Consider the following 12,590-nt stretch of genomic DNA (forward strand, 5'->3'; position numbering starts at 1 on the left):
TACTCTTATGTAAGATCCTGAGTGTTAAGACCACTGTAATTACAGGAGAGCTAGTGGCCATCTCTCCCAATACAGGAACAAAGCTCTCCTAAGAGCGAATCATCATGGAGGCAGGATGATCTCCAGGACTGCCTAAAGCTAAGGAAGCAATATTCCTTGACTTCTCAGTTACTAAGCTAGTTTAACGTGAGCTGCTCCTACTTGCATCCTAACACAGCTGTGTTTTTCCTGTGAAACAAGGAGAACATGTTACACACAGAAAATCAGATCATTAACAGGGTAGGCCAAAGAATTTTTTTTTAACTGTGAATAGCTATAAAAATGTTCTGCCATCCTAACTGTAAAGCAGTACAAAATGAACTCTCATTAAATACAGCCTGAGCTCAATAAAGATTTGCTAAGATAACCAATTTACTCCAATACGTGCGTACCTGTTTGTGAACAAACTGATTAAAAGCAACCTATCGTGGACGTTCTGTCACTCAAGTTTAATTTCAAATAATGGCAGCTCCTAACCTATGGAATTCTCCACTTGTTCGGTTACGAGGAACCTAGGAAGATGGCTCACTTCAAAGTGGACAGTGTAGGAAGTAATAAACATGGGTCCCAGTGTCCCCATTCTACCACTTCCCTCAAGTAACTACGATTATGAAATCCAAACCTGGCCAAGAAAGTTCTGCGGTGATGTAAAAACAGGGAAATGGAGGAGTCTCAGAGACCCCCCCCATCCCCCCAAAAAGTGAAGGAAACTAGCTGTGGGTAAGCATGGCACGAGAGATCAGGACGCGGCCGGCCGTTGCTCCCCGGCGGACCAAGGCCGGGGGGCGGGCGGCGGGGGCAAGCGGGCAGGGTCCCCGGCGCCTGCGGGGCCGCCCCGCTCGGCGGGAAGGCACGCGGACCACACCTACGCGCCTGGCCGAGCCGGGGCGGGGCGGCCGGCGCGGGCCGCGGCAGGAAGGGCGGAGGCAGCCGGGGGAGCGGCAGGCCGCCGCCGGCCTCCCCGCGCCCGGCCCCAGGCCCACCTCAGCAGCGTCTCGAGCGCGCCCTCGTGCTTGTCCAGCGGGCGGCCGAGCGCGGCGCGCCGCAGCTTGCTGAGCTCCTCCGCCGCGCGGCAGTACTGGGCCTGCTCCTCCCCGCCGCTCGGGTACGTCTGCTGGATGAACTTCACCAGCGGCTTGGCCAGGTCCACCTCCGAGGTCTTCTTCAGCTGGACGGAGATGAACGTCGCCATGGCGAGCGCCTCGGCCGCCCTCCGGGCCGCAGAGACCGCGGGACGGCGACGAAGGACCGGGGCGCGCGGGGGACCGGGCCGGCGGACGGGCGGACGGACGTGCGCTCGGCCTGTACTTCGGCTCCGGCCACTTCCGGGAGCGCCCGCGCAGGCGCAGTCGGCGCGTCGCCCGCGATCACGTGACGGAGTCCGGGCGCTGGCGCCGCTCACCTGGTCTGCGGTGGGTCTCGGCTGATCCTTAAGGTGCCGGCTTTCTCCACAGGCGGAATTTTCTCCTTCCTCCGTGCTGCCTTGGCAGGTGGACAGAGTCCTTTCAAGTGAAAATAATTCTTCCACCACTGCAACAGTTTCCCGGGGAAATACTCCTGTTATTGCCACCTGCGCGAGTTTGCGGCCACCCGTCCAAGACCTAGCAGCCTCAAGGCTCTTGTGACCTACGGTAATTCATTCGGCGGGCTGCTGTGTGCGAATACTGTGTGCACCGTGAGCCGAGTAGGCAAGGTCCTTGCTATTGTGAGCTCACTGTCAGGTAAGGACGCAGATATTAAGGTGGACCAAAAAAGTATCTTGGTACAAAAAAGCAGGGTGCTTGGCATGTAGGGTATGAGGGTCCCTCGAAAGAACCTAGTTTAAACAATAATAATTATTAAATAATTAGAGAAGGCTTTTCTGAGGAGGTGAGCTTTAAAAGACCTGCAGTTTGAGAAGATGCTTGACGTTAGGAGAAGGGAAGAGGGGCCGGGAGAGCAGTGACTGGGGAGAGCCTCCCAAACTAAAGGGCAAATGCTCTAGGGGGCAAGCACTTCTCCTGTTCAGGGAGTGGAAGCAAAGTGTGGCAAAAACTTAGAGCATGGGATGAAATAAACTTGGAAGAGTAAACAAGCATCAACTCTTTCAGAACCTTGTAAGACAAGTTACAAAATTTGTATTGTAGAATAAGTGGAGAGGAAGCTACACATGGCATTTAAACAACGGTGACATGATATAATTTATCGATACATTTTTAAAAGGCCACCCTGTGCATCAATCTGATGTGATGTCATATGAAGTATACAATATCGTCATCTATGATTTGTTCCAGGCAAAAATATTTAACCTGAATCTGTCACTTCTTTGCATCTAACACACAATTTATAAAGAAATACAAGGGACCCAAGAGCAAACTAAATGATACCATAAAAAGTAACCAGGCAAATCCAGAAGGTGGAACATTCAGCAGTATAACTGACCCCATCTCTTTAAAAATTTATAGTTATGAAAAAAGCTGCTGCTCTATAAAAAGAAATTTGAGGGATATAGAGTCTGGATTGAACCCTGAGTTGAACAGACCAGCTATGAAATGCATTTTCAGGACAACTGAAGAAATTTGAATATAGGTGGACTGAATATGAGATGAAAATGTATTCCCTGAAAAGGTGAAGATCATTAACTGAAAAGAACAAGTCACAAGACAGTATGTATGTTACGATATCGTGTTTTGATATCTCATTTTGATTATAAAATGCACCTATTTGTATTTATGTGCTATGAAAAAAGATCTAGAAGGATTATACCGTAAGGTGTTAGCAGTTATAATCTTTGAAAGTAGAAATGCATTATTTTGTTTATTTTTGCCTATCTTTTTTGTGTAATTTTTTTACAGCATATATACTACTTTTGTTACAAAAGTTTATTTGGCCACAATTTTTTAAATTTTTAAAAATGTATTTTAGTGAAAATGTTCCAGGTTAAAATAAATGAAGTAGCCATTCTGGGTGCTGTGTAGAGAATGCATTAGAGGAAGGCAAGGTAGAAGCAGGCAGCCGACTCACGAGACCATTTCAGAAATCCAGGCAAGAGACCATGAAAGCTAACATTAGCAGTAGTGAGCCAAGGCTCCTGGATTTGGGGCCTGAACATCTGAGCCATCAGTGGAATCATTTACTGATATACTTAAAAAACAAAACAAAACAAAATGATGGATAATCCACTGATGGGCCCAGAGGATGGAAAGTGTTTATACCAAGCATTCAAGTGGAGTCATTAAATTGACAATTGGATATATGAGATTCAAGCTCCAAGAAGAGATCTTGTTTGGGAAGCAACGGTAAGCATACAAATTAATTTTAAGCTTCTGGGACTAGAAAGGAACACAAAGAAATAGAAATAGATCAGAAGCTGTCAGGAAATATAATATCAGATTATGTGTTTTTTAAGAGAGAAGATAGTATTTTGTAGGTTGGCTGACGGGACTGATCCACTGGGGAGAGAATGAAGATTCAGAAGTGCTGAGGAGCCAAGTGCATGAAAAGAGGATGGGAAAGGGTTGCCAGAGCCCAGAGGGTACAAGAGGAGGCATTAACTGTCAGAAAGATGAGGGATATATCATTTGTTGAGGCAGATGAAGGGAAAATGGAAATGAACATAGATGCAGTTAAGTGTAGCATGGATCAAGGAAAGGTTAAGGTGATCTTATCGAGTGGAGCATGATCTATCTCTGCATGTCTCTCCAACTTTACATTTTGCCACTTGTGCCTCATTTATTACTGCACAGTCACATTTGGTCTTTTTTTTTTTTTTTTTTTTTTTTTTTACTTCTGGCTCCATTGGGTCTTTGTTACTGTGCATGGGCTTTCTCTAGTTGTGGTAAGTGGGGGCGACTCTTCATTGCAGTGCACAGGTTTCTCACTGCAATGGCTTCTCTTGTTGTGGAGCACGGGCTCTAGGCGCTCAGGCTTCAGTAGTTGTGGCACATGGGCTCAAGAGTTGTGGTACACAGGCTTAGTTGCTCTGCAGCGTGTGGGATCTTCCTGGAGCAGGGATCGAACCCACGTCCCCTGCTTGGCAGGCAGATTCTTAACCACTGCACCACCAGGGAAGCCCCACATTTGGTCTTATTTCAGTTTCTCAGACTCTCACTAAGATCATTCTTTCCTCATACAACCTGGAATACTTTACCCCTTTCTTCACATCTCGGAAAAAATGTCTTCTCCCCATCACAGCATCCAAAGTAGATTCCCCCCTTGTTAATGTCTAACTCAGCCATTGTTTATGTGCTTCATAGCACTTATCCTAACCAGCAAGTATTTTGTTAGTTGATTTTTTTCTGATTTTCCCACTAGAATGTACGCTCCGTAAGGGCAAAAACTGTGTTTATTTTGTATACTGTTACATCTCTAGCACTTGGCACTTAGTAGGCAACTCAGTAAATATTTTTGAATGTCAATTAGTTTCACTCTTTAAAAAAAAATTAAAAAGATTTCTACTATCAAAACAACACACTTTCCCTCAATGGCAGTTACCCTCATTAATTAGGCATTAGGCCAGTGGCCAAAGAAAGAGGGTATATAAGGGTGGGCTAGCTCATGTTCTAATAATAAACAATTTTGAAATCTCAGCATCTTAACATAATAAACATTTGTTCCTTGCTCATGCAAAGTCTTCTGTGAGACAAGCAGCTGTCCAGGTTAGCTGTCCTCCAAGCAGTGTCTCAATCGTTCAGACTAGTTTGATATCAGAGTTTGAGACGCCAGTTTCACAGAGGAAGAAGAGATCTGTAGCATCACACAGCAGCTGTTCACTGCCTCCGCCCTCTCACTTCCTTTACCTTTCACTATCTAGAACTTCTCACATGGCTCCGTCAGACTGCAGAATGCAGACCAGGAAGGGTGGTCTTCTCTATGCCCAGGAGAGAAGGGAGAACTGGATGTTAGGGAGCCCTTGTGATGCTTTCCAAGGATACGTTTCACTGTTTCCAAACTCGCTTTTGGTAACATTGATTTTCCATCTGTGTAATGAGCGCCATAAAATATGTTCTTAGAGTGTATCTGCAGTGTAGCATTTTGGAGAATATTAAATCAATAGATTTCTCCTCCCTGATAATCCCTGGTTTTGGTGGGCCCATCATTACCCCCACTGATTGAACCAATGGAAATCAACCTCTTTGGATGGACAGAACCCTGCTGAAAACAGCTTTGAATTTCAAAATAGAGTTTTTCAAGTCCATTTTGAGACAATAGCCTGAAAGTAAGCACTTGTGATTTGTGGAAGGAGCAAAGCCTTGTTGAGAAAAGAAGTTTATCAAAGCCGAGCCCAGAAGACTGTAACAAAGAGTTTTTACAGTAAATGAGAGAATAAATAGGACAAGGATTTGACATAAGGAAAGTCCCCGCAATGCAGGAAAGAGAAAGCCCTTTTGGGTGCTGAGAGGAAGAGTCCAAGAGAGAGAAAGTGAAGGGCGAAAGGTAAATGAGATGTCCTCATTTCCTTACCCCACTCTCTCAGGGTAAACATAAGGGTGTTGGGGGGTCATGGCAGGGGGACCTAGAGGGAATGAGGCATGGAGTAGAATAGACTTGCTGAAATTAATAACATTAAGGATGGAGCGGATTTCCCTGGTGGTCCAGTGGTTAAGACTCATCACGTCCACTTCAGGAGGCGTGGGTTCAATTCCTGGTCAGGGAACTAAGATCCCACATGCCACACGCCACCTGGGAGATACATCATATGTATGGAATGGAAAAAGGAATGGTGTGGGGCAGGGCACTGAGTTTTTTTACAACATGTAACATGTTTGAGAACTGTTTGTCTCGTTAACCTATTTGCATATTTAATTTCTAAAAAATTAAAAATGCAAGAGAAGAAAATTACCCATTTTCCTTATAGGGGTATATACATTTTGAGGTCCACATAGCCTCAAAAAATTTTTAAGAGAAATAGGGAAACTATTAAGCTTTTATGTAGTATTATATCCTGTGCAAGCCCGTTTCCATCCCATATACTAATGATCATATTTCCACCAGCTGCCAGTTCTCTAATACCATTCACAGCTATTTAAATAACGGCTGCCATTTGCCATCAGTGTCTCTTACACGGGAGTTGTTTTACTTGGATGACGTAACTTCTGAGAATAAATATCAGTGTTATTTTTGAAAGAATTGGCTTACAGAGTAGAAATAAATAATTCTGGACAGCTGGAAATTCTCTTGTGCATATCTTGATATTGAGGGCATTTCTCCTGTTTTCACTAAAATCCGGTATGTGTTTAAGTAGTAACCAGAGTTGAAGAGGAGCTCCCTCACCCTCTCATGCTTACTTTTGTAAATTTGCTTTTAGAACTATGTGAGGTTTCTTGAGTGTGTTCCCTTAGGCACACACTAGCTTTCTGCTTCAGATTCAGGGAGCAGTAAGTAAACAGTTATTGGTCTTTCTTCATATTAAAGATACTTGAGTTTCCTTGTAAGAAAACTATGCATGTACACAGACATGTGTGTTTTCCTGTATCTTTACTTATTTAATATTTATGACTGTATATTAAAAACCAAACCATCCCTATAAGCTTCATGGTACAAAGGAGAGTATCAATAACATGTGAATGGTCAAACTAAGTTATTCAGCAAGTATCTCTTCAGGTTCCACTGTGTGCCAAACAAAATTTAAATCAGGAGAATTCTGTGACCAATATGTCAATCTATTGTATATATTTACAGAGGTCTTGGTTCCACACTCATAGAGGATAGTTCAGAAGATGGTTTATAGGAGGGGTCCAGGACAGGAGGTGAGTCCTACAATGGTGGCTGTACAGCAGAGTAGCCAACCCAGATTAAAATAGGAAGATGAAGAGCTGCAGAAGGAAGGTCCCACAGAGAAAAAAAGAATAATTAGAGGGGGACTTCCGTGGCAATCTAGTGGTTAAGACTCCACACTTCAACTGTGAGGGGCACAGGTTCAATCCCTGGTCAGGGAACTAAGATCCCACGTGCCATGCAGCATGGCCAAAAAAAGTAAGAAGAAAGAAAGACTAGAGGGATTAGATAGAATACCTGATGTGATGGAGCTTTCAGAAAAATGTAAGAGTTATTACAAAGAAGAACAAAAGAGAGACTGTGACACTCTAAGAAAAGCAAAGGAAATAAAATCATAATGCATCCCTTCTTATTTACAGTCATAATAAACACTAATTGTTTAAGGTTGTGTCCACTGGGTTTCTTTCTAGAAAAAGTCCTATTTTTAAAAGTTTTTATTGAAGTATAGTTGATTTACAATATTGTCTTAGTTTCAGGTATACAACAAAATGATTAGGGTATGTATGTGTGTGTGTGTATTCTTTTTTCAATTCTTTTCCATTATAGGTTACTACAAGACATTGAATATAGTTCCCTGTACTATACAGTAAAACCTTGTTGTTTGAAAAATTACTGTTTTCCCTTTGTAATTAACAAATAATTTGTGGGAATATACTGTGAGACTATATTAATGTGCTGTTCCTCATTAAACTTTTTTTTTAACTAGTTTTAGCATCCTTTGATGATTATTGCCTGACACTATTATTGCTTCGATAGTTGCAAAATGGTGATTTTCTTATCCATCATTTCTCCTGTATTTGTCAGTAGGCATAATTGTACAAGGAAAACTTTTCCTTTCTCTCTCATTTATTTATTCATTTACATACTTATATCAGTACAGACTCATAGATTTTTATTCAGTAGATTATAATCCACTGCTATCATTATTTCGATGCTGTCTTGTCCAGGGTTTGGCAAATGGAAGCACCTTTAGGGGACTCCTATGTTCTTTTTCTCCCAACATTTTAGTTTTTTATTTTTCAAACACCGTGGAATTTTACAGTGAACAGCTACATACCCACCCACTTAGATTTTAACATTAACATTTTACTGTCACACATATCTGTCTTTATCACACCTCTCTCTAATCATCCCTCTATCCATCCATCCGTTAATCTACCTTACTTTTTTGGATCCATTTCACAGTACATTGCAAACATCAGACAGGAAAAGTAAAATAAGTAACTTAATTGGTGAATAGGTAATAAATGGGAGTCAAAAGGTATTATCTAAATGATACCAACAAATATTTAAAGCTGACAAATCAAATAGCAGAAGGAGGAAAAAGGGGACCAAATAATTTCCTAAAAGGCATTACTGTAAAGATAACCATTGAAACAAAAATATATAAACTTTCTCAAAACCAAAAGAAAGTTTAGAAGAGCAAACAGCCCACACAGGCAGAAACATAATAAAAATAACAGAACACTCAATAAATATAGCACAGAATAATATGACAAATTGAGATCAAACCTAACAATCATGTAATAAATGTAATTGGGTTTAAGTCAACATTGAAAGATAAAATAGTTTTAGATTGAATCGAAAAGGAAAACCCAAATGTGATAGATTGTAAAATTGGCTACAAATTCTTCTCCCTCAATCTATGACTTTGCAGTGTGATGTTGTAGATCCACTCATCAACAGTTGGAGTCTGTTTCAGAACCCTTAAGTCTGGGTTATTGATGTAAATTGCTTTGGTCAGTGGGGCATTAGCTATTATGATGCAAGCAGACACTTCATCCATCAGAACTTGTTCCTTCTTGCTGCTCGTGAAACCCTGTGATCTCTCTGTACAGACGAGTTTGCTGGTTATGAAAGACACATGGCCCAGTCATCACCCTAGGCGTAGCCAATAGTCTGCTGATAGTCAGACAGGAGAATTAGGCTATTTTAGATCATTCAGCCAACAGCCAACCGCCAGCTGATGTTAGTTACATGACCAAGCCCATCAGAGTTTTGCTGAGCCAGCCTAGACGGCAAAGCCCAACCAGCCCACAGAATCATGAGCTAAATAAATGGCTCTTGTTTTAAGCCACTACATTTTGTTAGTTTGTTACATAGCAAAAGCTAACTGATACACTAGCATGACACATACAAGCAATACACCTAAAACATAGTGATTCAGAGAGGATAAATAGAAATAGACAATGATATACCAGGCACATAGAAACAATAAGAATGCAGAGGTTATCTTCCTGATATCAGACAATTCAAGCCAAAAAGATACAAATTTATTAAGGACACTTCATAATACTAAAGGATAAAATTGTGCAGAAAAAAAAAATGTAACTAAAGCTATAGTTATAGGTTTTTAATATCTGTGTATCAACACAACAGCCACCATCACAAAAAAGAAACTCAAGATTACATATTGAACTAATGATTTCAAATCTTTTGGCCAAATGTTTGAGTGGCTAAGAGAATTAAAGGGATATCAGGGGGGCTTCCTAGGTGGCGCAGTGGTTGAGAATCCGCCTGCAAATGCAGGGGACACCTGTTTGATCCCTGGTCCAGGAAGATCCCACATGCCGTAGAGCAACTAAGCCCGTGCACCACAACTACTGAGCCCACGTGCTGCAACTACTGAAGCCCACACGCCTAGAGCCCGAGCTCCGCAACAAGAGAAGCCACAGCAACAAGGAGCCCGTGCACCGCAACGAAGAGTAGCCCCCACTCACCACAACTAAAAAGAAAGCCCGTGCACAGCAAAAGACCCAACACAGACAATAAAATAATAAATAAATAAATAAATAAATAAATTTATTTTAAAAGAAAAGGGGTATCAGGGACTTCCTTGGTGGTCCAGTGGGTAAGACTCCACACGCCCAATGCAGGGGGCCCAGGTTTGATCCCTGGTCAGGGAACTAGATCCCTCATGCATGCCACAACTAAGAAGACTGCCTGCAGCAACTAAGACTGCATGCCACAACTAAAGATCTCAAATGCCACAACGAAGATCCTGCATGCTGCAACTAAGACCTGGTGCAGCCAAAATAAATAAATAAGTAATAAAAAATAAATAAAAGGAATATTGCCCAGGGATGATGCAAAGAAGATACATTTGGAAGCAAGATAGATGGATTAAGTCAGCTCTGAATAATGGTAATACCTCATTATAAGAGATGTGGCCTTGCAAATTATAGGGCAGATGAGAAAGTATCTATTTTCCACTTTGTGGTTAGGCTGTATTCTCTATGAGAAGTAATACTTGTTTTGGGGAGATGATGATTTAACAGCCACCTGAGCACCTTTCATAGAAACTAAAAGCATCTCATTTACAACTCCCAGTAGCAGTGAGTTTGTTCACCTACCTTGTACTTTGTAGGATCTGAGTAGTCAAAGTTTCCCACCCTAACTTGGAGTATGAGAGGACTCCACTGCCCTCACCCACCATAGTCTTCCCCCAGGGTATTTGTCTAGCCCTGTGTTTCCAACTTCGGGTAATTCTGCCCCCCAGGAGACATTTAGCAATGTCTGGAGATATTTTTGGTTGTCACAACTTGTGGGGTGGGGGATGCTACTGGCATATAGTGGGTAAAGGCCAGCGATGTTACCTACAATACACAAAACAGTCCCACACAACAAAAATGCATGCTGCTCAGTATGTCGATTGCATCGAGGGGGAGATTCTCTCTTGAGAATCATGCAGTCATGCAGTCAGCCCTTTGTGTCTGCGCATTCCCCATCTGTAGCTTTAACCAACAGTAGACTGAAAATATTTGCAAAAAAATGTTTCAGAAAGTTCCAGAAAGCAAAATTTGAATTTACCATGATGGCAACTATTTACATAGTACTTATATCGTATTAAGTACTATAAATAATCTAGAGATGATTTACAGTATATGATAGGATGTGCACAGGATATATGTAAATACTACACTATTGTATATAAGGGACTTGAGCATCTGTGGGTTTTGATATACATCAGGGTCCTGGAACAAATCTTCCACAGATACCGAGGGACCACTGTACTCTGTCTGGTAGACTTCGAGGTCTCCCGTATACCTTCACCCATTCACCCTTCTCTAAGTATCCTAATCCTCACCTGGGTATCCTCACCTCTCTCTTTGTCCTTTTTTTTCTTTGTCCTTTGTCTTAAGCCTTAGCAGATAAGGATGTGGCTCAGGCTTTAGATCATTAGTATAATCCCATCCTCAAGCCCCAGTAATTCAGAAAAAAAAAAAATGACCCATTTCTGGCTATTGAGATATGAAAGAGGTTGGCCAGAGGTCTCAAAGAAAGAAATTTCTTTGCTATTTTGAGAGAATTTCTGAAAGTGACCTTACTTTCCCTAGATGTGGATGAGGAAATATGTTACTGTATGTCAGAGTTCTTTCTTGTGCACAATGGAAATAAGCTGCGGGTAGTTTAAGCAGAAAAAGAATTTATTAAAGAATATCAGGGACTTCACAGAATCTCTGGGAAAGCCACACAGCAGAATATATACTATAGTTCCAGGGAAAACACCACTGCTTCCCCACGGAGCGCAACTACCCCACTGGCAGAGAATGTGGGGCCCTTGGGGCTTGCACCTGACCCCCCCCAACTGCTGCTTCTGAAGGTAGTCCTGTCACCTCTACCAGAGGAGTCTCTGCATGGTTCTTGCATCTTCATGTCACCGAGAACCATTTGAACATGTTGGCAGAGCTATAGGAAAGTCTGGGAGACAATTTCTGAATTCCCTGTTGGTGGAATGAGGACTCATAAGATGGAGAACTTCCCTGCAACCCCAGGAAAAATTTCAAAGGTGCCTTGCAGCCATTAGAATGCGTATGTCCACTATACCTTGGAAGTTGTTGACAACCATCTTACCATCTTGATAGAGATTTAGCCTTCGGATAAAACTGACATGCTGGAAGTCAGAGAGGAGAGCTAGAAGGAAGCTGGGTCTATGAAGATATCACTGAGATGCTGAATCAAACCAGAGCTCAGCCCACCCTATGTCTGGGATCTAGGTCCATGGCCTAGTAAACCCCCATTGTTGTTTAAATTGGCTTTTCTTTTACTTACAAATAAATGCATCCAAAATGATATGTAAACAAAAAATAATTGGAAAATATTCCTGAATTCTTAACAATTAAATTACTAGATTACAGGGTATGTACATTTTAAGTTTGGATATATGTTAATGTTACCTTCCAAAATTTTACATTAATATTTATTTCCACTAACGGTTCTTCACACCATCACTAACACTAAACTTTATCCTGCTTTTAAATATTTATTAACATGTTAGATGAAAAGTAGCATAAAAGCATTATGCTTTTAGTGTTTATATTTAATAATTAAATAAAATTAAATTAAAACTTGTTAAGTTTTTTTTTCTTCTGTTAGATACTTGTTTTATCCTTTGGCCATTTTTCTGTTGGATTACTCATCTTTTTCTTTATTGACTCACAAGTATTCTTTGTCTATTAATAAAATCTTTCTTTTCTCATATATTTTGTATTACCATTTTGTCATTTGTCTTTTGGTATATATATATATATATACACACATCTGTTTTTAACATTGAAATTAAACTGGTGTGTCTACGGCCATACCACCATGAATGCACCTGATCTCAGAAGCTAAGCAGGGTTTGACCTTGGTAGTTCATGGGTGGGACTATCTGGTGCTGTAGGTTTTAATAATATACGTATAAAACAGCTGTACACAGTACATTGTGTGTACAGTATGTTTGTGTCCTTCCATGGTAGGCTCAGGAAGAGAGTCCAAAGGCTTAATCTTGTTTATAACTGACTTTAATAATG

The 12,590-nt window shown here is 41.4% G+C and overlaps 1 protein-coding gene across 2 annotated transcripts in view; it reads right to left on the reverse strand.

Annotated features, from left to right (window-relative positions):
* Window positions 1–1,385, reverse strand: part of PDCD6IP (programmed cell death 6 interacting protein) — a 57,352-nt gene extending 55,967 nt beyond the window's left edge. For both annotated transcript variants that reach the window (XM_057706775.1, XM_057706774.1), the window contains exon 1: window positions 1,023–1,385. In XM_057706775.1, the coding sequence (XP_057562758.1) occupies window positions 1,023–1,231 (209 nt within the window). In that variant the 5' untranslated portion in view covers window positions 1,232–1,385. The remainder of the gene's footprint in view (window positions 1–1,022) is intronic.
* Window positions 1,386–12,590: the final 11,205 nt, after the last annotated feature.

This window comes from Hippopotamus amphibius, chromosome 13 (genome assembly GCF_030028045.1).
Source record: "Hippopotamus amphibius kiboko isolate mHipAmp2 chromosome 13, mHipAmp2.hap2, whole genome shotgun sequence".
Lineage (NCBI taxonomy): Eukaryota > Metazoa > Chordata > Mammalia > Artiodactyla > Hippopotamidae > Hippopotamus > Hippopotamus amphibius.